This window comes from Eutrema salsugineum, unplaced genomic scaffold, assembly GCF_000478725.1.
Source record: "Eutrema salsugineum unplaced genomic scaffold, Eutsalg1_0 scaffold_14, whole genome shotgun sequence".
In the NCBI taxonomy this organism is placed as follows: Eukaryota; Viridiplantae; Streptophyta; class Magnoliopsida; order Brassicales; family Brassicaceae; genus Eutrema; species Eutrema salsugineum.
Genome location: NW_006256877.1, coordinates 4099294 through 4118949, shown reverse-complemented (window position 1 = coordinate 4118949; position 19656 = coordinate 4099294). Strand labels below are relative to the sequence as shown.

At 35.6% G+C, this 19656-nt stretch overlaps 2 protein-coding genes and 1 non-coding gene across 7 annotated transcripts; 1 reads left to right on the top strand and 2 right to left on the bottom strand.

Moving 5' to 3' along the window:
• Window positions 1-5471: 5471 nt before the first annotated feature.
• Window positions 5472-5578, bottom strand: LOC112088753. Its single transcript, XR_002900691.1, has one exon. It is a non-coding gene; the product is annotated as a small nucleolar RNA R71 (small nucleolar RNA).
• A 7395-nt stretch (window positions 5579-12973) lies between these two features.
• LOC18022528 lies at window positions 12974-16981 on the top strand. Its single transcript, XM_006405534.2, has 5 exons — window positions 12974-13115; window positions 13261-14333; window positions 15806-16213; window positions 16312-16568; window positions 16642-16981. The coding sequence occupies exons 1-5, from the start codon at window positions 12979-12981 to the stop codon at window positions 16900-16902; spliced, it is 2136 nt and encodes a 711-aa protein (XP_006405597.2). The 5' UTR covers window positions 12974-12978; the 3' UTR covers window positions 16903-16981.
• On the bottom strand, window positions 16820-19381 carry LOC18022527 (protein PTST, chloroplastic). 5 transcript variants are annotated; one of them, XR_002900531.1, is made up of 11 exons: window positions 19251-19381; window positions 19091-19124; window positions 18746-18986; window positions 18558-18647; window positions 18181-18249; window positions 17948-18053; window positions 17768-17856; window positions 17564-17676; window positions 17338-17470; window positions 17150-17223; window positions 16839-17084 (listed from the first exon to the last, which is right to left on the bottom strand). XR_002900531.1 is itself a non-coding variant. In XM_024158929.1 (10 exons), the coding sequence occupies exons 1-9, from the start codon at window positions 19273-19275 to the stop codon at window positions 17368-17370; spliced, it is 870 nt and encodes a 289-aa protein (XP_024014697.1). In that variant the 5' UTR covers window positions 19276-19381; the 3' UTR covers window positions 16820-16946; window positions 17338-17367. The 5 variants fall into 5 exon arrangements, 3 of the variants coding, with proteins under 3 accessions (XP_024014697.1, XP_024014696.1, XP_024014695.1); XR_002900532.1 differs by having other exon boundaries at window positions 16954-17084; window positions 17150-17243; XM_024158929.1 differs by lacking the exon at window positions 17150-17223 and having other exon boundaries at window positions 16820-16946.
• Between the last annotated feature and the right edge of the window lie 275 nt (window positions 19382-19656).

The following is a 19656-nucleotide window of genomic DNA, read 5'->3' as shown; positions in this document are numbered from 1 at the left end:
TGCTAAGAGCTAGAAAGCTAAAGAAGTTGAGTATAAGTCGGAATGTATGGATGTGGATCCCTTAGCCATTTGTTCTTGTCCTTGCTATATACTCTGAGATTGTCTTAATGTTTCTGTTCACTCCGCTTGATTTGTCATTTACTGGTCAAATTGAAGCTCTAATTACGTTTTGATTACTTAATTCACCAGGTTGAACGAATCTTTGGTTTTGATGGAGTTGACTAACAATTTTCAATTTTGTATTTAATCCCTTTTGGGCCACTTAGACGTTCATCTTGGTGAACTCCTCGCTCACCCCAAAACTTTAGTCAACCTTGTTTGATTTTACGATTTCACTAATCCTTTTTTTTTGTAAAGTAATTGGGTTTTTTACTGGGCGGATTTTATCCCCCACAATATCACTATAATACAAATTTAATTTTAAATAAAATAATACCTGTGATACTATGATAAAAATATAAAAAAATCTATATGAATTAGTGGGGCTAATGGAAAACACAAACTACTTGGATAAAAAAAAAAACTGATTTATTCAGCTTTGATCTCTTTTGCTTTAGATCCCTTGAAACTGTTCGACTTTTTTTCGACTTTTTTTCGACTTTTTTTCGACATTTTTTAGACAAAAAAAAAAAAAACTGTTCGACTTTTCTAGCTAAGTCCGAGCTAGTGTTTGCTTTTTCCAGATATGTCAGATCCTCTCACTACTACAAGAAAAAAGTATATTGTTACAAAAAAATTCATCACAGTAATCACAATTTCATAGTAATAAAATTATTGTGATGAAATTGTGATATTTTCTGAATACTCACAATAAAGTTGTTACAAATTTATTTTCGTATCAAAATCGTTACATTATTTGTGACGAATATTTTTTAAATGACGACGAAAACTATAGTAAGAAAACCGTATTAATTAGAGACTATAAAAAAAAACATCTCGAAATTATCTCATTTGCTACATGTATAATATCTCACATCTGTCACTCGTTTTGACGGAATTTTAGTTACAAATCGTCACAAATAATGACTAAAGTGGCATCGCATATTCATAACGCTTAAAGACTAAAAACAGAGTCCTAAAATCGTCATATTTTGTGACTACTACACTGTCTCAATTTTGTCGCTTCTTTTGACAAATTTTTTGTCACAAATCGTCAGTGATGACGTAAAGAACGTTTACTATCGATCCTAATTTGTGACCAAATTTTATCTCGCTTTTCACTAAAACTTTGTAACGGTTTCGTTTTAATTAGCTACTGATTTATTTTCTTTAAATTATCATTATTTTTTACTAAATTATTGTCACAATCATTCATGTTTTTTTGGCTTCTTTCTCACCTAAAACGTCAGTAATTATGACTATAGTTAGAGGCTTAGTAACGTTTTAGCTGCACAACAATTTTCTCAGCTAATTGTGAATCATTCATTAAATTAAAAAAAAAACAAGAAGCTAAATAATTTTCAATTAAATTACTAATAAAATAAAATTTATTTCAGAAACATAAAAGAACATAGATGTCTAAGTAAAAAACAAATAAAGTCATGTTAAACAACATGACTAAACACACTAAAACCAAATAAAAAAAACATAAAAAACAAACAAAAATCCTAGTAGCTATAAAATAAGCCGAGAAGCGGAAGTTTATGTTGGAGTAGAAGAAGATGGAGTTGTTGTGGTTAAGACATCTTGGCCAAAAAGAGTCTCCACGAGTTTCTCCATACTTTTGAAACGTTTCTGGAAAAGAGCATTCTCATCCTGACTTTTTTTGCAGATCAGTTTCAAGTTCTTCAATTCGGCGAGTTAAGGTTCCCACTTCTTCAGTAGTTTGTGGCAAGACAGACGAACCATTAAAAGACATAGAAATCCCACTTTGAAGTGATCCAAGTCCAAATACACGACCTTACTTTGATATTCCAGCAACCTACAAAGAAAACACAATAAAGTTTAGGTTTCATCTCAATTAGAAAACACAATCAAAGTTTAAGCCAAACAAGATAAAAATTAATCAACAGAGTCAAAGCCATAATGAAAAATTGAACGAGTAAAAGCCGAAGCCAAGTCGAACAAGTCAAAGAGAAAAAGTGAACCTCTCTTGTCGCTGTAATCATACTTAGTTTCTAAGGGCATCTCCAACCTTACTCCATTTCTTCCTCCAAATGTCATTTTGGAGGAAATTCTTCTCCAACTCTACCCTATTTTCACCTGCAAAATGGAGGAATGCTATTTTTTCCTCCAAATATGGAGTAACCTCATTTTCAACTCCATTTTGCAGGTGAATTTTTTTATTTACAGGATAGTCCTTTACTTTTCATTAATTCTTAAAACTATATTTTTTATTTATAATTTAATCCTTTATATTATATATATTTAATTTAAAATTAAATATAGATAGATTTAAAATTTGAGAATAGAAAATAAAAAATATAAGAAAATTAACTGAAACTAGAAATAATATAAAATTAAAAATACATAAAAAGTACTGAAATTACAATAGCATAAAATAAATTTATTACAACAACTGATTAATAAAAATCTGGTAAACTATCTTCTTTAACTATTCCAAAAGTTGCTTATTTCTTTCTTCTAAAGAGTTGATAACAGCTGATGTTCCATCATCGATTTTTCTTTTCATTTTAGATTTTTTATGCCACTTGGATGTTTAGATTTTTTAATGCCACAAAGTAAGTTACATGACATAATGACTACATGTATAATTCTACATAACATGATAAGTCGAGGATGAGCGTGATCTTGATGCACCAATTGAACTAGGAAGAGAAGCTCCACCTCCAGAGGTAGAAGTAGCCGAGGACGAAAATATCCAGTTCTAAAGTTTTCTTGCCCGATTCAGAGAAATCAAAGATAAAAACGCTCATTTTTCACTTCGAAATGCTTTAATTGATCATTTGTGGGAAAAATATTCAAATGGTGATATTTAAATTAAAATATAATTTATTTTCTTATTTTAAATGGTGTGTAATGTTATTTTTATATTATAGTGGTTGAATTAAAAATAATATTATAATTTATGAAAGTTTTAAGAAAAAAAAAAATAAATGGGTCAAATTGTAATTTTTATAAATAGAGTGCATTATTAGTAATAAACAATAAAATAAAAAGGAAGAATATACTTAGAATATTCTTTTTGGAGTTAAAAATGGAGGAATACATTGGAGAGAAATCCAACTCCATTTTGCAGTTCCTCCATTTTAGAGATAACAATGGAGGAATACATTAGAGATGCTCTAACGACATCAAATTTTTTTTTTGAAACTTGCAGCTAGAAATTAACAAAGATAAGATAATTATCTTATTGTAAATTTCATTTCTTTCCTCTAGAGTAAGGGCATCAGTCAAAACCTCTCCATTGGCGGACTCTATCTGTGCTAAGCGTTTTTGCACGTGTTCATCATATTGTTCCATAATTACTCTTGCTCTTTCATCAACATATGTTCCATCAGATTTTTGGTGTGTTTTTTCATCACAGAAATGAAAGAAGAGTCTTCATTATTTGCTTCCCACAAATAAAAAAAGTTTACAAATTATATAAAGCAACCAAGATTGGAACCATAGTTAGAAATGTTTATAAAAGTATAAATATCTAAATCATTGATATATCATGGTTTTTATGGTTTTTGTCCATGATATATGTCTTATTTATAGAGTCTTTTTAGTGTTTTCGAGTCTTTTGGAGTCTTTACAGGTCCTAGGTACGTTTGGAGCTTAATTGGAGATTTTGGAGCATTTTGGAGCTAAATGGATCGATTTTCGTGAAGGATGATTTCAGCTGTGCACGAGTGTCGCTCGACACTACCATCGGTGTCGCTCGACACCGAAGACCACAAAAGGAAAAACGCAATTTTATCCAATTTCTGAAGAATCTGTGAAGCCCTAAAGTCTTTAGTATTTACAAAAAGGCCCAAAACGTGTTTTTAGATTTAAGAAGGGTTTTCTGCCTCCTTCATCGAGACCTTTTATATTTTTAGACTTTCAGAGAGAAAACTTTGGTCATCTTTACTTTTGAGAGCTTTTGGGGAGACAAGTCTGAACTCTGTTTTTTTTGAGAGAAGATTTCGAACCCCTGTTATTTATTCAGTGATTTCTTATTTGCAATCTATTCATTCATGTCTGTTGCTTTAATATTCATGTCTGAGTAGTTAGCTTGTTAGGTTTAGGGTTCTCATAAGGAATTTCATTGAATGTTGGATTGATTTGTTAGTTAGGGTTCATAATCTGATTAGTTCTTCACCATAGGTTGTTCTTAAAGCTAATTCTGGACTGGCCACCTAGAACTTAGATCTTAGGTTAATTGATTGACACGAAAGTGTAATTGAATAACTGGAAAGAACCTAGGGTGAGCAAAGTAGATATCCGCAAAGAAATTTGGTTTAGATACGTTGTGAACATATCAAACCTGCACTTAAGGCTAGTTTATATCTTTAGGATTTGCAAAGAAATTTGGGATTCTAGGATTTAGACTTAGATAATTCTCGCAACGAAAGTTGGTTAATTATAATTTCGTGATTTGAGTTCAAGAACTGCGCTTAACCTGAATCCTGACTAATTGTTTTATCTGCATTCTCTGATTTCCTGAGAAAAACCCTAAGCCTAATTCTTTTCCATCGAGTTTACAACCGTTTTGATTTCATTGCTGCTTTTAATTTCATTGTTTTTGCTTAGCGTAATTCGAGTCTAATTGGTTTATTGAGTGAATCTCTCGTCTCTGTGGTTCGACCTCTGCAATACTACAACTGCACATCTGTGCTCTTGCAGAGTAGCTCTAGGGATTAAACTTTGAGCAGATCAAGTTTTGGCGCCGTTGCCGGGAACTTGATTTTCGCCATTAGACTTTAATTCTTGAGTTTCGACTAAGTTTTTCTTAGTGTCGAGCGACACCAGCACTGGTGTCGTGCGACACCCATCGTTTTTCTTAATTTTATTTTTTACTTTATTACTTACATTGTTCTTTCTCTTTGTCTCAGAAACCAGCAGAGATGGAGAACGCATTGGCATTGGTTCGTGATGATGCTGGAGTCAGGAGAGACCAAGATGGTCATGTGTGTAATGAGAGAGGCCAGCGACTTGATGGAGAGGGTAACATCATCAGGACGCTGGGTGACTACAACAGACCTGAGCAATTCTATGCAAATCGGTCTGCAATTCGCGCTCCTGCGTTTCAGAGGAATGACTTTGAGCTGAAGCCTGTGTATTACACTCTTTTGGGACAGCATCCTTTTCATGATCACTCTCATGAGTACCCTATGGATCACATCGAGAGGTTTGAGGACTTGGTCACCAGCATCAAATACAATGGAGTGTCCAATGATTTCCTCCTCTGCAAGCTGTTTCCTTATTCTCTTGCTGGAGAAGCAGCTAACTGGTTGAAGCAGTTGGAGCCAGGATCACTCACTACTTGGGAGGAGACCATGAATTCCTTCCTGCACAACTTCTTCGATGATGCTAGGTCTGAGGAATTAAGAACAAAAATTTCGACATTCTCTCAAGAACCAACTGAAGCGTTCAAGGCTTCTTGGGTGCGATTCAAATCGTATCAGAGAGATTGTCCACATCATGGTTTCAGTGATGTTCAGCTGCTGGGTATTTTCTTCAGAGGTGTTGATTGGAGGTATCAGATGGCGCTTGATGCTGCAAGTAATGGGAATTTCAACACCAGATATCCTGAAGATGCTGTTGTGCTTATTGAGAACTTGGCATATAGCAATAGTACCAAGAATGCAGACTATCAGCGAAGGAAGCAGGCTGGAAACATGGATGGATCGCAGATTGCTGAGGTGAAGGCTAAGCTGGACTCTGTGCACAGTCTTCTTGTGGGTAAGAAATCTGTCAGATTCGAACCTGATGAAGAAGCTGAGCAAGAGGATGTTAACTTCATCAATGGAGCTGGATTTCAGGGCCAGAGATTTAGTACTCAGTCAGGGAACATGAATTACAATGGAAATAATCAGAGGAGTACCTTCACAGGTAATCAGAACTCTTCTGGTTATAACTCCAATCCTCAGTACCAGACATCCTACTCCAACAACAGGTTTCAAGGAATTATGGTTCTCCTCCTCCTCAAACTCCTGATAATGAGATGAAATCTATGCTGGAACAGATCTTGGAAGGTCAGCAAAAGATTACTGTGGATTTCAATGGGAAGATTGATGCTCTGTATCTGGATTTGAATGGAAAAATCGAAACTCTGAACACTCATGTCAAAAAGCTGGACATGTAAGTTGCTCAAACTGCTGAGGCTGTAAAAAGACAAGAAGGATTTCTTCCTGGGAAGACTGACACCAACCCAAGACATTACTGCAGTGCCATCACGTTGAGAAGTGGTAAAAAGCTTACTCCTGAGCTTAAAAAGGGTGTTTCTGAGGATGAAATCGTGGAACTGGAGGAATCTGCTGAAGATTTTAAAACTGCAGAGCCGGTGTCGAGCGACACCACCACTAGTGTCGCGCGACACCAAGTCGAAGATACGAAGAAGGCACTAGCAGTGTCGAGCGACACCACCACTAGTGTCGAGCGACACCAGCCGCCAACTGAATCAGATATCACTAAGAAGCCAAAGCCAGTTGAGGAAAAGGTTTAAAAACTTAAGATTCCTTACCCAAGGAGTCCTAAGAGCTCTAAGCAGGAGCTAGACGATGCCAGATGCAAGGCTTTGATGGAGAAGCTTGTGATTGAAATTCCTTTGGTTGATGCTGTGAAGATTGCTCCTACTCTCAAACACTATGTGAAGAAGATGGTGACTAATAATCTGAGTCATGAGGAAGGAGTGATGATGATTTCTAAACAGGTCAGTACTGTGATTCAGAATAAGATGCCAGAGAAGCTTTCGGACCCAGGAAGCTTTGTTTTGGACTGCTCTATCTTCTCAGAGAGGTACAAGAGATCGCTGTGTGATCTTGGTTCGAGTGTCAACCTCATGCCATACTCTGTAGCTGTTAACCTTGGGATGACTGACTTCAAGCCAACTAAGATCTCTTTGATCCTAACAGATCGATCTAAAAGAATCCCAAAAGGTGTCTTGGAGGATGTTCCGATTATAGTTGGTGATTGCATAATTCCTACAGATTTCGTGGTTCTGGAATATGGAGAGGAACCCAAAGATCCTCTTATCCTGGGAAGATCGTTTTTAGCTACAGCTGGAGCGGTAATTGATGTCAAGCATGGTAACTTTGATCTCCACCTTGGAGGTACCATCATGACTTTCAAGATGGAGAAGCTGAAGGATTCAACCATAGATGGTCAGACATTCCAATTCAGTGCAATACCTGAAGTGATAGTTGGAGATCCGAACGTGTTTGATGCTGAAAAGGTGAGAGATCAACCTGAGTTGACGAAAATGTCTACAGAACCAGTGACTGCTGTTGATCAGGAAGCTCACAACATCAGGTTCCATTCATCTCCACCAAAGCAAAGGTCAAAGTCACCCAAACACAGATCTCACCCTGGTACTATTCCTGCATTCCTTGGACGACCTCATGCGCACAACGCTTACACACCACCATGGATGAGACGACTTTCACAGAGGCATTCTTTGCCACTGTCTGATCCACCAGATGCATAGTCCATCCATCAAGTCAAGCTAATGACTTAAAAAAAGCGCTTGGTGGGAGGCAACCCACTGTAAGTCTGTACATAAGTCTTTTTGTTTCTTTTGATTTTTGTTTTATGTTTTTGTGTTTTAGGTGTAACAGATACGAAGTGGTTGGTGTCGAGCGACACTACCATCAGTGTCGGTCGACACCAATCAGGAAACCGGAGTCAAACCAGAAATTCGGATTGGTCTGCTGCAATTTGGTACGAGGAGAACAAGTGTCGCACGACACCATCATCGGTGTCGCTCAACACCATCATTGCAGCCAGGTAAGTTTTCCGTTTTTCCTGCGTTTCTCTGTTTCCTTTCTTTTGTTTCACCACCTTCGGGCTAGATAACACTGGGGACAATGTTGTTTAAGTGTGGGGGAGTTAGTTGCTGACATTGTGTTCGTTTTTTTTAGAGTCAGTCGTGTCAATATGTTTTTTTGAGTCAAAACCTGTTGGAGATTATGATGTTTTTCCTGGAATTGTTGTGCTGACCTTTCATCTAAGTGACCACTGCTGCAGATTCAGTCTAGATCCGACTAATAAAAAATCCTGAAGCTGACCAGTTGACTAGAGGCGTCCATGTTTCCAACAGAATCCACTAACCTGAGCTAATTTCTGAATTCTTTCTTTTACCTCATTGATGTGACTGATGTTCATAGAGCTTGATTCCTCGTTCATACTTGACAAATGAAAGCCTGTGTGAAATTTAATGTTGATGTTTCTCTCCCTGTGACGAGCTAAAAGGTGAAGAAGAAGAAGAAAGAAAAAGGCGAAAAGATTGAAATGATTTTCGCTTAGGAGTGAAGGGCTAGGAAAATTTCCAAGGATCCCATTATTTCACTTCTAAGTTGGAATGATCACACAAAGGAAGGAAGTGAGGGGTAGGAAAGTTTCCTATGACCCCACTATTCACTGAAAACCTTTGATACAAGGTAAGGGGACAACTCGGGGACTCGATGGCAAACACCATCAGTACTCGCAGCTTTAACCTTATCGTGTATATGCCATAAAAAAAGTGGATGAGTGTGCGAAAAGAACAAGTCTGGGGGAGAGAAAAGTACCAAAGTGTGTATGGCTGATTTGTTTGAGTATAGTACGGGAAAGAACCTAGAAGGTTCTTGGCATCTGAATCATCAGTGAGATCCAGCGATGAGGGTTTATGGAAAATGTTGTGGAATTTTGGACTTAATCTGTGAAGTTGTGAATGTCTGCGGAGAAGTACATGGTGGTTCGATTTGGAATGATGAAGCAGTATTTGGGTTGCAGGGTGATCGGTCAAAAGCGATGTTCCAATGAAAGGTTGACTCTCCGTGTTTTCAAACCTCTTTCTCTTATTTGGTGTTCTGTTTGCTTGGGGGCAAGCAAATGCTAAGTCTGGGGGAGTTGATATATCATGGTTTTTATGGTTTTTGTCCATGATATATGTCTTATTTATAGAGTCTTTTTAGTGTTTTTCGAGTCTTTTGGAGTCTTTACAGGTCCTAGGTACGTTTGGAGCTTAATTGGAGATTTTGGAGCATTTTGGAGCTAAATGGATCGATTTTCGTGAAGGATGATTTCAGCTGTGCACGAGTGTCGCTCGACACTATCATCGGTGTCGCTCGACACCGAAGACCACAAAAGGAAAAACGCGATTTTATCCAATTTTTGAAGAATCTGTGAAGCCCTGAAGTCTTTAGTATTTACAAAAAGGCCCAAAACGTGTTTTTAGATTTAAGAAGGGTTTTCTGCCTCCTTCATTGAGACCTTTTATATTTTTAGACTTTCAGAGAGAAAACTTTGGTCATCTTTACTTTTGAGAGCTTTTGGGAAGACAAGTCTGAACTCTGTTTGTTTTGAGAGAAGATTTCGAATCCCTGTTATTTATTCAGTGATTTCTTATTTGCAATCTATTCATTCATGTCTGTTGCTTTAATATTCATGTTTGAGTAGTTAGCTTGTTAGGTTTAGGGTTCTCATAAGGAATTTCATTGAATGTTGGATTGATTTGCTAGTTAGGGTTCATAATCTGATTAGTTCTTCACCATAGGTTGTTCTTAAAGCTAATTTTGGACTGGCCACCTAGAACTTAGATCTTAGGTTAATTGATTGACACGAAAGTGTAATTGAATAACTGGAAAGAACCTAGGGTGAGCAAAGTAGCTATCCACAAAGAAATTTGGTTTAGATACGTTGTGAACATATCAAACCTGCATTTAAGGCTAGTTTATAACTTTAGGATTTGCAAAGAAATTTGGGATTCTAGGATTTAGACTTAGATAATTCTCGCAACGAAAGTTGGTTAATTATAATTTCATGATTTGAGTTCAAGAACCGCGCTTAACCTGAATCCTGACTAATTGTTTTATCTGCATTCTCTGATTTCCTGAGAAAAACCCTAAGCCTAATTCTTTTCCATCGAGTTTACAACCGTTTTGATTTCATTGCTGCTTTTAATTTCATTGTTTTTGCTTAGCGTAATTCAAGTCTAATTGGTTTATTGAGTGAATCTCTCGTCTCTGTGGTTCGACCCCTGCAATACTACAACTGTACATCTGTGCTATTGCAGAGTAGCTCTAGGGATTAAACTTTGAGCAGATCAATCATTACCAAAGCACCTTGTTGGCATAAGAACATAAGAACGTGAACCTGATCTGTGTCGGTGGGGACCTAAACCATCACGGCTAAACAGCCGAGAAGAACGAGCTTTTTGGCTGTTTTCTTTGGCTTCTAGTGTCCTCCAATGAGCTAACATCACTGACCAATCTGTTGATAAAATCCAATCTGGTTTTACTACATTGGACTTTGCAAGGCTAACCATTCTTCTCATGCGAGTAGCAGCAAGTGCATCAAACTTGGCTTTCACTAGATACTCGATTGAGACATCCAACACATTGTCTAGAATACATATAATATTAGATATTGAAAGTAAAAAAATACTTTAAAATATAAAATAGATACATAATTTAGACAAGCCTTAAACGTTGAATACCATGCATCTGTGGCACTTTTCTCCAGCTGTTACGTACCATGGTCCCTTAAAGCAGCCTTCAATATTTTTTCTCCCTCTGGTTGATACTTCAGTGTTGTTTTTGAACCTGTTGCTAAAGTAATTAAACTAATCAAATTTTATTATATTTGATTGTGTATATATAAGAAAACAAACAATACAATTTGGCTCCATTCCTTCGAGCTGGGTGGAGCACTCGAACATCACGTGCTACAGGTGCCATTTCTTCCATTTGTTCAATTTGTTCAGCGTTGGCTGCCGGAGGAAGTAGTCTTTCGACCCCACCAGATTGGGAAGCTGATCCTCTCCCATACAAACGCTCACCTACAATGATTAGAGGCCTCATGTATAATTGACAAAGAGCAAGTCAAAAAGCATAAGAAATCAAGCTAAAGACAAACCAGAGAACTTTAAATAGCAAAACACAATTGATCTCCAAAACTCAGTTGACAGATATGTTTGTTTGATCTCAAAAACGACCAGAACACAATTGACCTCCAAAACTCAATTGTTATAACGTTTGATTGATCTCCAAAACTAGCAAACTCAATTAAATGGCAATCTAACAAACCTAAAGAATTTTTAAAAATAGTTTAAGCCAAAACCGATGATTAGAGACACATAGGATTAAAGACACATAGAACAGACCTTAAAATCGTTTTTTTTTGTGGAAAATTAAAAACCTAAGCAAAAGACGGCTCCAAAAGTAAAACGTGATAGATGTTAAGTTTATTAGGAGTACTTTATTTATATATTAGGTGAAATTTTAGGGTTTTAGTAACGTTTAGTGTTAAGTTTGGCGACTACCCAAAATTTTTAATACTGTTTACTAGACTATTTTCCCGCATTTAACAATTTCTTAATCTTTAAAACGTGATAGATGCTAGGTTTACTAGGAGTACTTTATTTATATATTAGGTGAAATTTTAGAGTTTTAGTGACGTTTAGTGTTAAATTTGGCGACTACTCAAATTTTTAGTACTGTTTACTGTTTACTGGACTATTTTTTCGCACTTAACAATTTCTTAATCTTGCTAATTTATACTTTCCCTCTTGTTTTGACGACCAAATTTTTCATTCCCTCTAAAATTAAAAACATTGACTGTCTTCTATCTCCGTAACAAAAAGAATCATGCCATGATATTTAGTAATTAAAAGAAGTTGGAAAGTTGGTATCACCTGTTCTATTGTATATTGCATTGCAGCATAGCAGCTTCGACTGAATATCCTAATTCTTCCATTTTTGAACTCAATAAGTGTGCTGCAACATTCATTATAATCATTGAACACAACCCAAAACAAATGCATCAAAAAAACTTTATAACCCTGGAGTCAAAATCTTATTTTACTGGATGCAGTAAGATTAAATTAAAGTATAAAATGAGTGTACATAAAAAATAGCTACAAATATATCAGTTTAAAAAAATTTACTAACTTCGCTCTTGTCCTCCTCAGATACTTCTGATGCTAATAAAAAAAACTTTACAGACTATGGTTAACTCATTTGTATGTTTACGCAGTAGAACAATATGAAAATGCAATTTAGATGATTGAATCAATATATTACCAACCTAATCAACCTGTTATGTACGCCGTTTCTGGATGATGTTCAACAGATTATGAAGTCCAAGAGTTTGCGAGATATCTTGTTATAGTAGACATACGATACAAAATGCTATATTGCTATGATGTCATCTTCCAAACAAACAAATAGTATGAAGAATATTTAAATAGTTCAACCGAACGGTTGAAATTAAGAGAATCTAATTCTGAATTGTATGTTCCCAAATAGCGATAAAAATATCTCATTTTGGAAAGGAAAAAAAAAGATTATTCTACTGAATTTTTGAGAATTTTTAGATTATTTTACTGAATTTACATGAATGAGAAGAGAAGAAAAGGTTGCATACTTGCATCAATACCGAAAAAGTCAAACGGGTGATTCATATTTAAAACTCCGAATTAAGACAAAAAATTAAAGAAAATCTAGTGAATATAAAAATCGTTTTAATGTAGTAGTATTAGATGTGTATGTGGCATCCAATAACAGAGTGGAGAAATCCATGGTTCAAAGCAACCATAAGATTAGCTCAAAGAACACTTTAGATTTTTCTTTTTATTCTATTTCTTACAATTACAAGATTAGCTCACTTGTTCCTTTCCCTTCAATTTCTCATCTGTTAGTTCTCACTTCAGAATCTATTATTATTCATGCATCACCATCATCGTCATGACATCATCCCTTCGATTTCACTAACGTTTCTTTTGGTTTTTAGGTGAAAAGTCTTTTTATCTGCAAATATACACTTTCTGCATGAGTTTTTTCAACCTAAAAATTAAGTGTTTCATTGAAATTTTTTTTTGACCGACATAACAACGACTCGTGAGCAAAAATGATCCGTTATATGACTAATTTTCTTAAGAAATTTCTCATCAATTCCATTTCTGTTTTACAGAATCTGATCTCACATCATGCTTGTTTCACTCTCTTTCTCTCTTTGCTCAAACCAATCTTCATCTTCTTCTCCAGGTACTTCCAAAATTTAATTCATTCCCAATTTTAAGATATTTTTATTATGATTGTTCTGTTTATATACGCGTTAACAAAAAAAGGAAACACTTTTTTCCATTTTTATTTCTTACACTTATTTTTTTCTTGTATATAAAACAAACAGTGCTTCAAGAGATACAATTGCTGAAACCGACACATCAAAGACACAATCTTTTTCTGAAATCGAAGAAGTGAAAATGATCGAATCAGAAAATTCAGGAATCGATGAAGAAGAAGAGATTAAGGAATCACCGAAATTCGTTTTCAAATTCGCTTTCCAGACGGAAACTCTCGAGAAACTAAGCAGAGAAGGTTACAGATCGACGAGTGATTCCGGTGAGACCGAGAGCGAGAGCAGTTTTTTGTCTTGTTCTTCTTCTCCGGCGATTTCCACGGCGGCGAATAAGTACGAAACTCAGTCTCCGGCGAAGAATCTCACTTTCGTTGTCGAAAACCCAAAGGCGGCGACTTTTAGGGTTGAAGATTGTTTAAAGGAGAGGAAGCTAGAGAAAACAGAGGATTGCTCCGGCGATTCCGGTGAGAGCGAGAGTGGTTTTTTGTATTCTTCTTATCAGTCGATTTCCACAGCGGCGAACAAACACAAATCGCCGTCTCCGGCGAAGAATCTCACTTTTGTTCTCCAAAACTCAAAGTCGGCGACTTTTAGGGCTGAAAAAACAGAGGATAACTCTGTTTCTTCCTTTGAGAAAAAACCAGAGAAAAAAATCAGATTTTTAACAGATGAAGATTTTCTTGAAACTGAGTCTGATTTTGCTGATTCGAGTCAGACATTCGAAAGTGGGTTTTTATCAGATTCCGATTTCGGAGAATCATCACCGGAGGAGAAACCACAAAATCGTAAAAACCAAAATTCAGGTTCTGTTTCTGATTCAGAGGAAGAAGAAGAAGAAGAAGATACAAACGAGTTCGAGAGTTTATGGGAGCATCAGGATTTGATAGAGCAACTCAAGATGGAGATGAAGAAGGTTAAAGCAATCGGTGGGCTTCCGACAATTCGTGAAGAGGAAGAAGATGATTGTCCTAAGATCATGGAAGATTTAAAGCCATGGAGAATCGAAGAAGAGAAGAGATTTAAACATGTTGATACGATTGGAGAAGTTCATAAGTTCCATAGAAGTTACAGAGAAAGAATGCGAAAACTCGACATCTTGAGTTTTCAGAAGTCTTATGCACTTGGTAAGTTTTCTCTAAATCTCCTCTTTTTTTTTGGTTCTTTTGTTTATTTTATAAATTATTTTCAGTTTTCGTGTTAGTCAAATAACCTGGCCTTGATTAATTATTTTATTTTATTTTGCAGTGTTTTATAAGTTAGAATTTTTACAAAAAAATATAGGTCCCACGAAATCTAGTCATTATAGGGTTTAAGAATTCCATTTCTCTTATTAGTGTTTGATTCCGTGTTTTGGAATGAACACTGCACCAAACCTAAAAGCTAACCATTATTTAATTGTCTTTATGGGTTTATTATTACTTTTTACAAAATAAATGTTTTCTTGAATGATGTGTTTAGATATCGATTATTATTTGATGAAGAACATGGAATAAAATTGTTAGGGGGGTTCATTGTCAATTTAGAAGAAGAAGGTTAAATGTTTTTTAAGTTTTTTTCAGTCGGTTTTAAATTAGTCAACAAACAAACACACCATATTTAATTGATTACTCATGTCTTATTAGTTGATTTTAATATTGGTAATAGAAAGTATCTTTGACAAATTGAGTGTGTCATACTCGAATTTACTCTAAATAGACATTTATTGCATTGAATTGAGCCGTTGGATTTAACAGTTTAAGCAAGTGTCATTTAATTTGTATATGCCATTTTGATCTAGTTCTCCTTTCTTAGCTAAGTAGACAAGATTATAAGAGCATGTCCATTAGACAATTCGTCTTTAGAGTTTTTAAGAATATTAAATTAATTAATGAACAGTGGTCGACAATTTATTAAATCGATGGAGAGAAAATAAGTTTCATTTTTTTTATGTATTATATTGATGGAGAGAAAAAATGGTGGACAATTTATGGTCCATATTTAGAGAAAGAACCAATCTCAATTGTTTTTTAATCGAATACCAATGAGCACTTTACACCTGTTTGAACAAACTTTGTATGGATTGCTCTTTAAAATCCTTCTCCAAGGATCGTTTGTTATATATTTGGCATTTTTTATTTATTTTTTATCCAATAATTGCTAACAAACCCAATACTAATGTGGATGCTCTGTGATAAATGTTGCCTCAACCATAAAGCTAGTTTTGGGATTTGCAAATTTTGTCTAACCAAGTTTTTTTTCTCTGTTCTTTTTTTAAGCCAATGCACACATGCATATCTTTATTGCCTATCTCACCAAATGTGTCTTTTTTTTTGGGTTAGCTATCAAAGTTAGCTTTTGCGTTTCTTCTTTATTGCATTGCTCTCTTATGGAACTCCTTTACCTATTTTTTTTTCACTCCCCACTACTTATTTTTGCTAGTGGGATCCTTGTATATTGAGTTTTAGATTTTAGAAATTTTAGTAGGCCAGTAATCTTTTGCTTAATTAAGTTTGTGTGCCTATTTTATTCTATAATTATCTTTAGTTATTACTAATTAAATTTCACATTCTTTTGTGTATTTTGTTTCTTTTTCTTCTTGGCCTTTTTTTTCTTGAAGGGCTTCTTCGATCAAAGAACCCTTCGACCGATGAATCCTCTCCTCCCAAGGCCTCGTTTTCATCGGTTTTATCGGTTAATCTCCGGTTATGGAAACCAAAGAAACCAGTTACCGAACCAATGGTTCAATTCATAAAAGAGATTCATGCAGAGTTGGAGAACGTATACGTTGGTCACATGTGTTTGTCGTGGGAAATTCTTCACTGGCAATACGAAAAGGCCATTGAATTACTGGAATCGGATGTCTATGGATCTCGCCGGTACAACGAAGTCGCCGGAGAGTTTCAACAGTTTCAGGTTTTGCTTCAGAGGTTTCTTGAAAACGAACCGTTCGAAGAGCCTAGAGTACAACATTACATCAAGAAACGTTGTGTTCTCCGTAATCTCCTTCAAGTCCCGGTTATTCGAGGTAAGAACTTAACCGTGTTTGGTTTAAGTCGGTTTAAATTGGATAAAACCTTCTTTGAACCGGTAAGAACTTTTAACCGTGTTTGATGATGTTAACAGAAGATGGAAACAAGGACAAGAGGAAAGGAAGAAGAAGAGATTATGAGGAAAATGATGAATGTGCGATTAAAAGTGAACAACTTGTGGAGATCATGGAGGAAACGATTCGATTATTTTGGAGATTTGTGCGGTGTGATAAGCTTACAATCTCGATTCATGATCAGAAATCTCGAACCAAGTCACAAATAGAACCGGATCATGAAGAAGACTCGGAAGATCTAGAGATGTTCACCGAGGTTAAATCAGAACTTCAAAATGTAAGTTTGTTGTTTGTAAGAAACAAAACTTCTTAAACGATTGACTAATCCATATTATTGATGTGGTTTGCAGAAGGAGAAGAGATTGAAAGATGTGTTGAAGAGTGAGAGATGTATCATAAGAAGATTCCAAAAGCACAAGGAAGAAGATTCAACAGAAGACCAAGTGCTTCACTTCTTCTCACAAGTGGACATGAAGCTTGTGACAAGAGTCTTGAACATGTCCAAATTGACTAAGGAACACTTGGTTTGGTGTCATAATAAGTTGACCAAGATTAGCTTTGTGAATAGAAGGTTACATTTAGATCCTTCCTTTTGTCTCTTCCCTTGTTGAGATTTCTTCTGTATTGACCTTGTAGATCTTATACCTGTGCCTAACTAAAGCAATAAGAGCAATAAAATACAAATTTTGTCCTGATGTTATTGTAAGTCACTCACACATTCCATCAATGAGGATCATGAATCTAATGTTGCAAATAATTCTTCTATGGAGCTCATAGGATGAGGAAAACAGATCACTCTTTATTACTCAAAGAGATAGAACAATCTTTCTCGATTAATCCAAAAGAAAATAGTCTAGTATTTGTTTTAGAGTCACTAATGATCCAAAAGATCTCCTTAATGTGTTCTCTCTCCCACCTATATATACTGTTCCCTGTATCAACATTTCAGATTCTACTAGAGCATAACAAATCAGCAAGTAAAGACCCTACAAGAAACTTCAAGAATCTGATCCATACTGGTCTGAATTTGTTTATGGGTGTATTACCTAAATGTGTGTTTGCAGAGAGATGAGTGGCTATTCCACCACTAAAACATTGTTCTCCATCATTCCTTCTCCGGAAGTAGGAAACTCAGGCGAGATCTGCCATTCTCCATCCACTAAGAACTTCATCTCATACCTTAAATTTCAAGAATTCAAAAACAAAACTAGTTTTGAAACAAGATAATATGATGCTGATTGCAAGAAAATTATATAGTAGAAGCAATGGTACCTCCCGGGACGAAGGATCAAAGTGGTGGAGAATTTAGTGAATGAAGCTGTGTACTCAGGCGATAAATCCTCACGTTGGCTCCATCCATCAAATGATCCCATCACTTGGACACTCTTACATGAAGATTGTCACACTCTAACCTCAGAATTTCAAATTCATCAAATAAAATGTAAGAACCTTTCAAAATGTTAAAGCATAGTTTACCTCTGCCATACCGATCCAGAACACATGAACCTCTTTTGACTGTGCAGCTTCAACGTCTTTGATTTGTTCCTTCAGTTTCTTTTCGACAGCTTACGAGGGAGCAAAGAAGAAAAGTTTGCTGTTTCAGTGATTTGAAGAGAGTCTGAATAATGTATGAAACTAAATGGAGAATAGAAGAACCTTCTAAACGAGAGAGAAGGTGTGATTGAATGTACTTCCCGCTGATTTTTCTAGAACCTTGTGGAATACCGAGGTTTGCTATTTCTTCCGCCAGTCTTACCAAAGCCTGCTCCTCCCAAGAGACCAATATCATGAAATGTAATCAACTATAGACATATGTGCATGTAGGTATGTATGTACAATTTGACACTACATGCACAAGTCTGAAGCTAGAAGAATAGAGATCTAAGGACCTGAACTTCAAGCTCCATAACTGCAAGCTCGCTTTTGATGTTAGCTATCTCGTCCTCTTGTGTTTTAAGCTGCAAATAGATGATCAAAAGTTGTCAAATAACTCATCATCTTCTGTTTCTGCAGCATGAATTTCCCTTAAGAAAACCTTTGGAGGATTTTATCGCTTTTATCAAGAGTATGAGAATTGAAAACTTCAATCACAAAACAAGATTAAGATATCTTGAAGAATGCCTATTAAAAAAACTCTACATCATCAAGCACATACCCGTGAAAACAATGGAGAAGTGTATTTAAGAGTATGCAAGTAACTCATCATCAAGAGTATGAGAATGGAGAACTGAATTCATCAAGCAAAATTGTATATAACACGAGCAACCTGACGCTTGAGGAACCGGTTATGTTGATTAGCTTCACTCAGTTTCTTAACAAGCTTCGATCTCTCGTTGTCGATAAGCAATGACTTCAACTACAAAACCAAGAAAAGGAGTGTTTTTGTTAGTTAGTTCCTTCATCACCAGAGAATATGCTTAGCTACAACAAGAGAAAGAACATAAAGCTTAAAACCTCGTCACTACTGAGAGGTCGAGAAACAGAGTCGTCAAGTGAATCTTCCGACAACGAGGATTCCTCTGTGCCAACACCAACTAAAAATCTCTTCAAGAGCAAACTGTTCTTGTAATACTTTTGAGTAGAAGCTGACGCAATAGGATAAGCAAGTCTCTGGAAATGTGAAATTGTGGTCAAACCTCCCAAATTCCATGCCTTTAAGTTCCAAGAAAGACTGAGATTTTGCTCAAGACAATGTCTATTTCATAAGAAGAATTAATTCGAAATATTATTCAGTAATCAAGATCATTGTCGAAAAAGGTTCAATTTTTGAATCAAAATAAAAATGATTAATTTGTGTACCTTAAACACCCAAATTCCATTCTGGGTACACAGCCTGCATCAGAATATTCATTATTTTTTTTCCCAAATTTACAGAAATAAGTTAGGGCTCGTTTATTCAATTACAGAAACTAGCAGATTGGGAAATAGGAAGAAGAAAAAGAAGAAGAATGAAACTTACCTTGAATTGAACAGAAATGCTTCATACTGTAGCAAGAAAGAACAATTGTAGAGATAAAAGAGACTGATATTGGAGAAACAGATGGATGGATAATGTGAAGAAGAACAAAAGTCGAGAAATTTAAAAATAATTTTTTTGTTCGACTTACGCATTAATTGATAATCTTTCTGTATGAAGAACGCTGAAGAAGCTACAGTATATGGAAATCGTGGGTAATAATATTACAAGTTTAGTCCTCATCTTTTCATTTTATTGGCCTACGGGGACTTATTTTGCAAACTATGTTTATAAAATAATTGGTTTGTCCTCATGAAGACAAAATCTATCTAAGCTTGGATAGTATTGATACATCAGAAGAGGTTTTGATAGTTATGATGCATCTGTTATGTCATTTGAAAGTACTTAA

Excerpts from the sequence above, each read along its gene's own strand:
- LOC18022528 (XM_006405534.2), top strand. The coding sequence starts at position 12,979 with ATGATCCGTTATATGACTAATTTTCTTAAGAAATTTCTCATCAATTCC. Across the intron at positions 14,334-15,805 it reads TCAGAAGTCTTATGCACTTG|GGCTTCTTCGATCAAAGAAC; the intron begins GTAAGTTTTCTC and ends TTTTTCTTGAAG. Across the intron at positions 16,569-16,641 it reads TTAAATCAGAACTTCAAAAT|AAGGAGAAGAGATTGAAAGA; the intron begins GTAAGTTTGTTG and ends TGTGGTTTGCAG.
- LOC18022527 (XM_024158929.1), bottom strand. The coding sequence starts at position 19,275 with ATGAAGCATTTCTGTTCAATTCAAG. Across the intron at positions 17,857-17,947 it reads CCTTCTCTCTCGTTTAGAAG|CTGTCGAAAAGAAACTGAAG; the intron begins GTTCTTCTATTC and ends CTCCCTCGTAAG. Across the intron at positions 17,677-17,767 it reads TCTGGATCGGTATGGCAGAG|AGTGTCCAAGTGATGGGATC; the intron begins GTAAACTATGCT and ends TCTTCATGTAAG.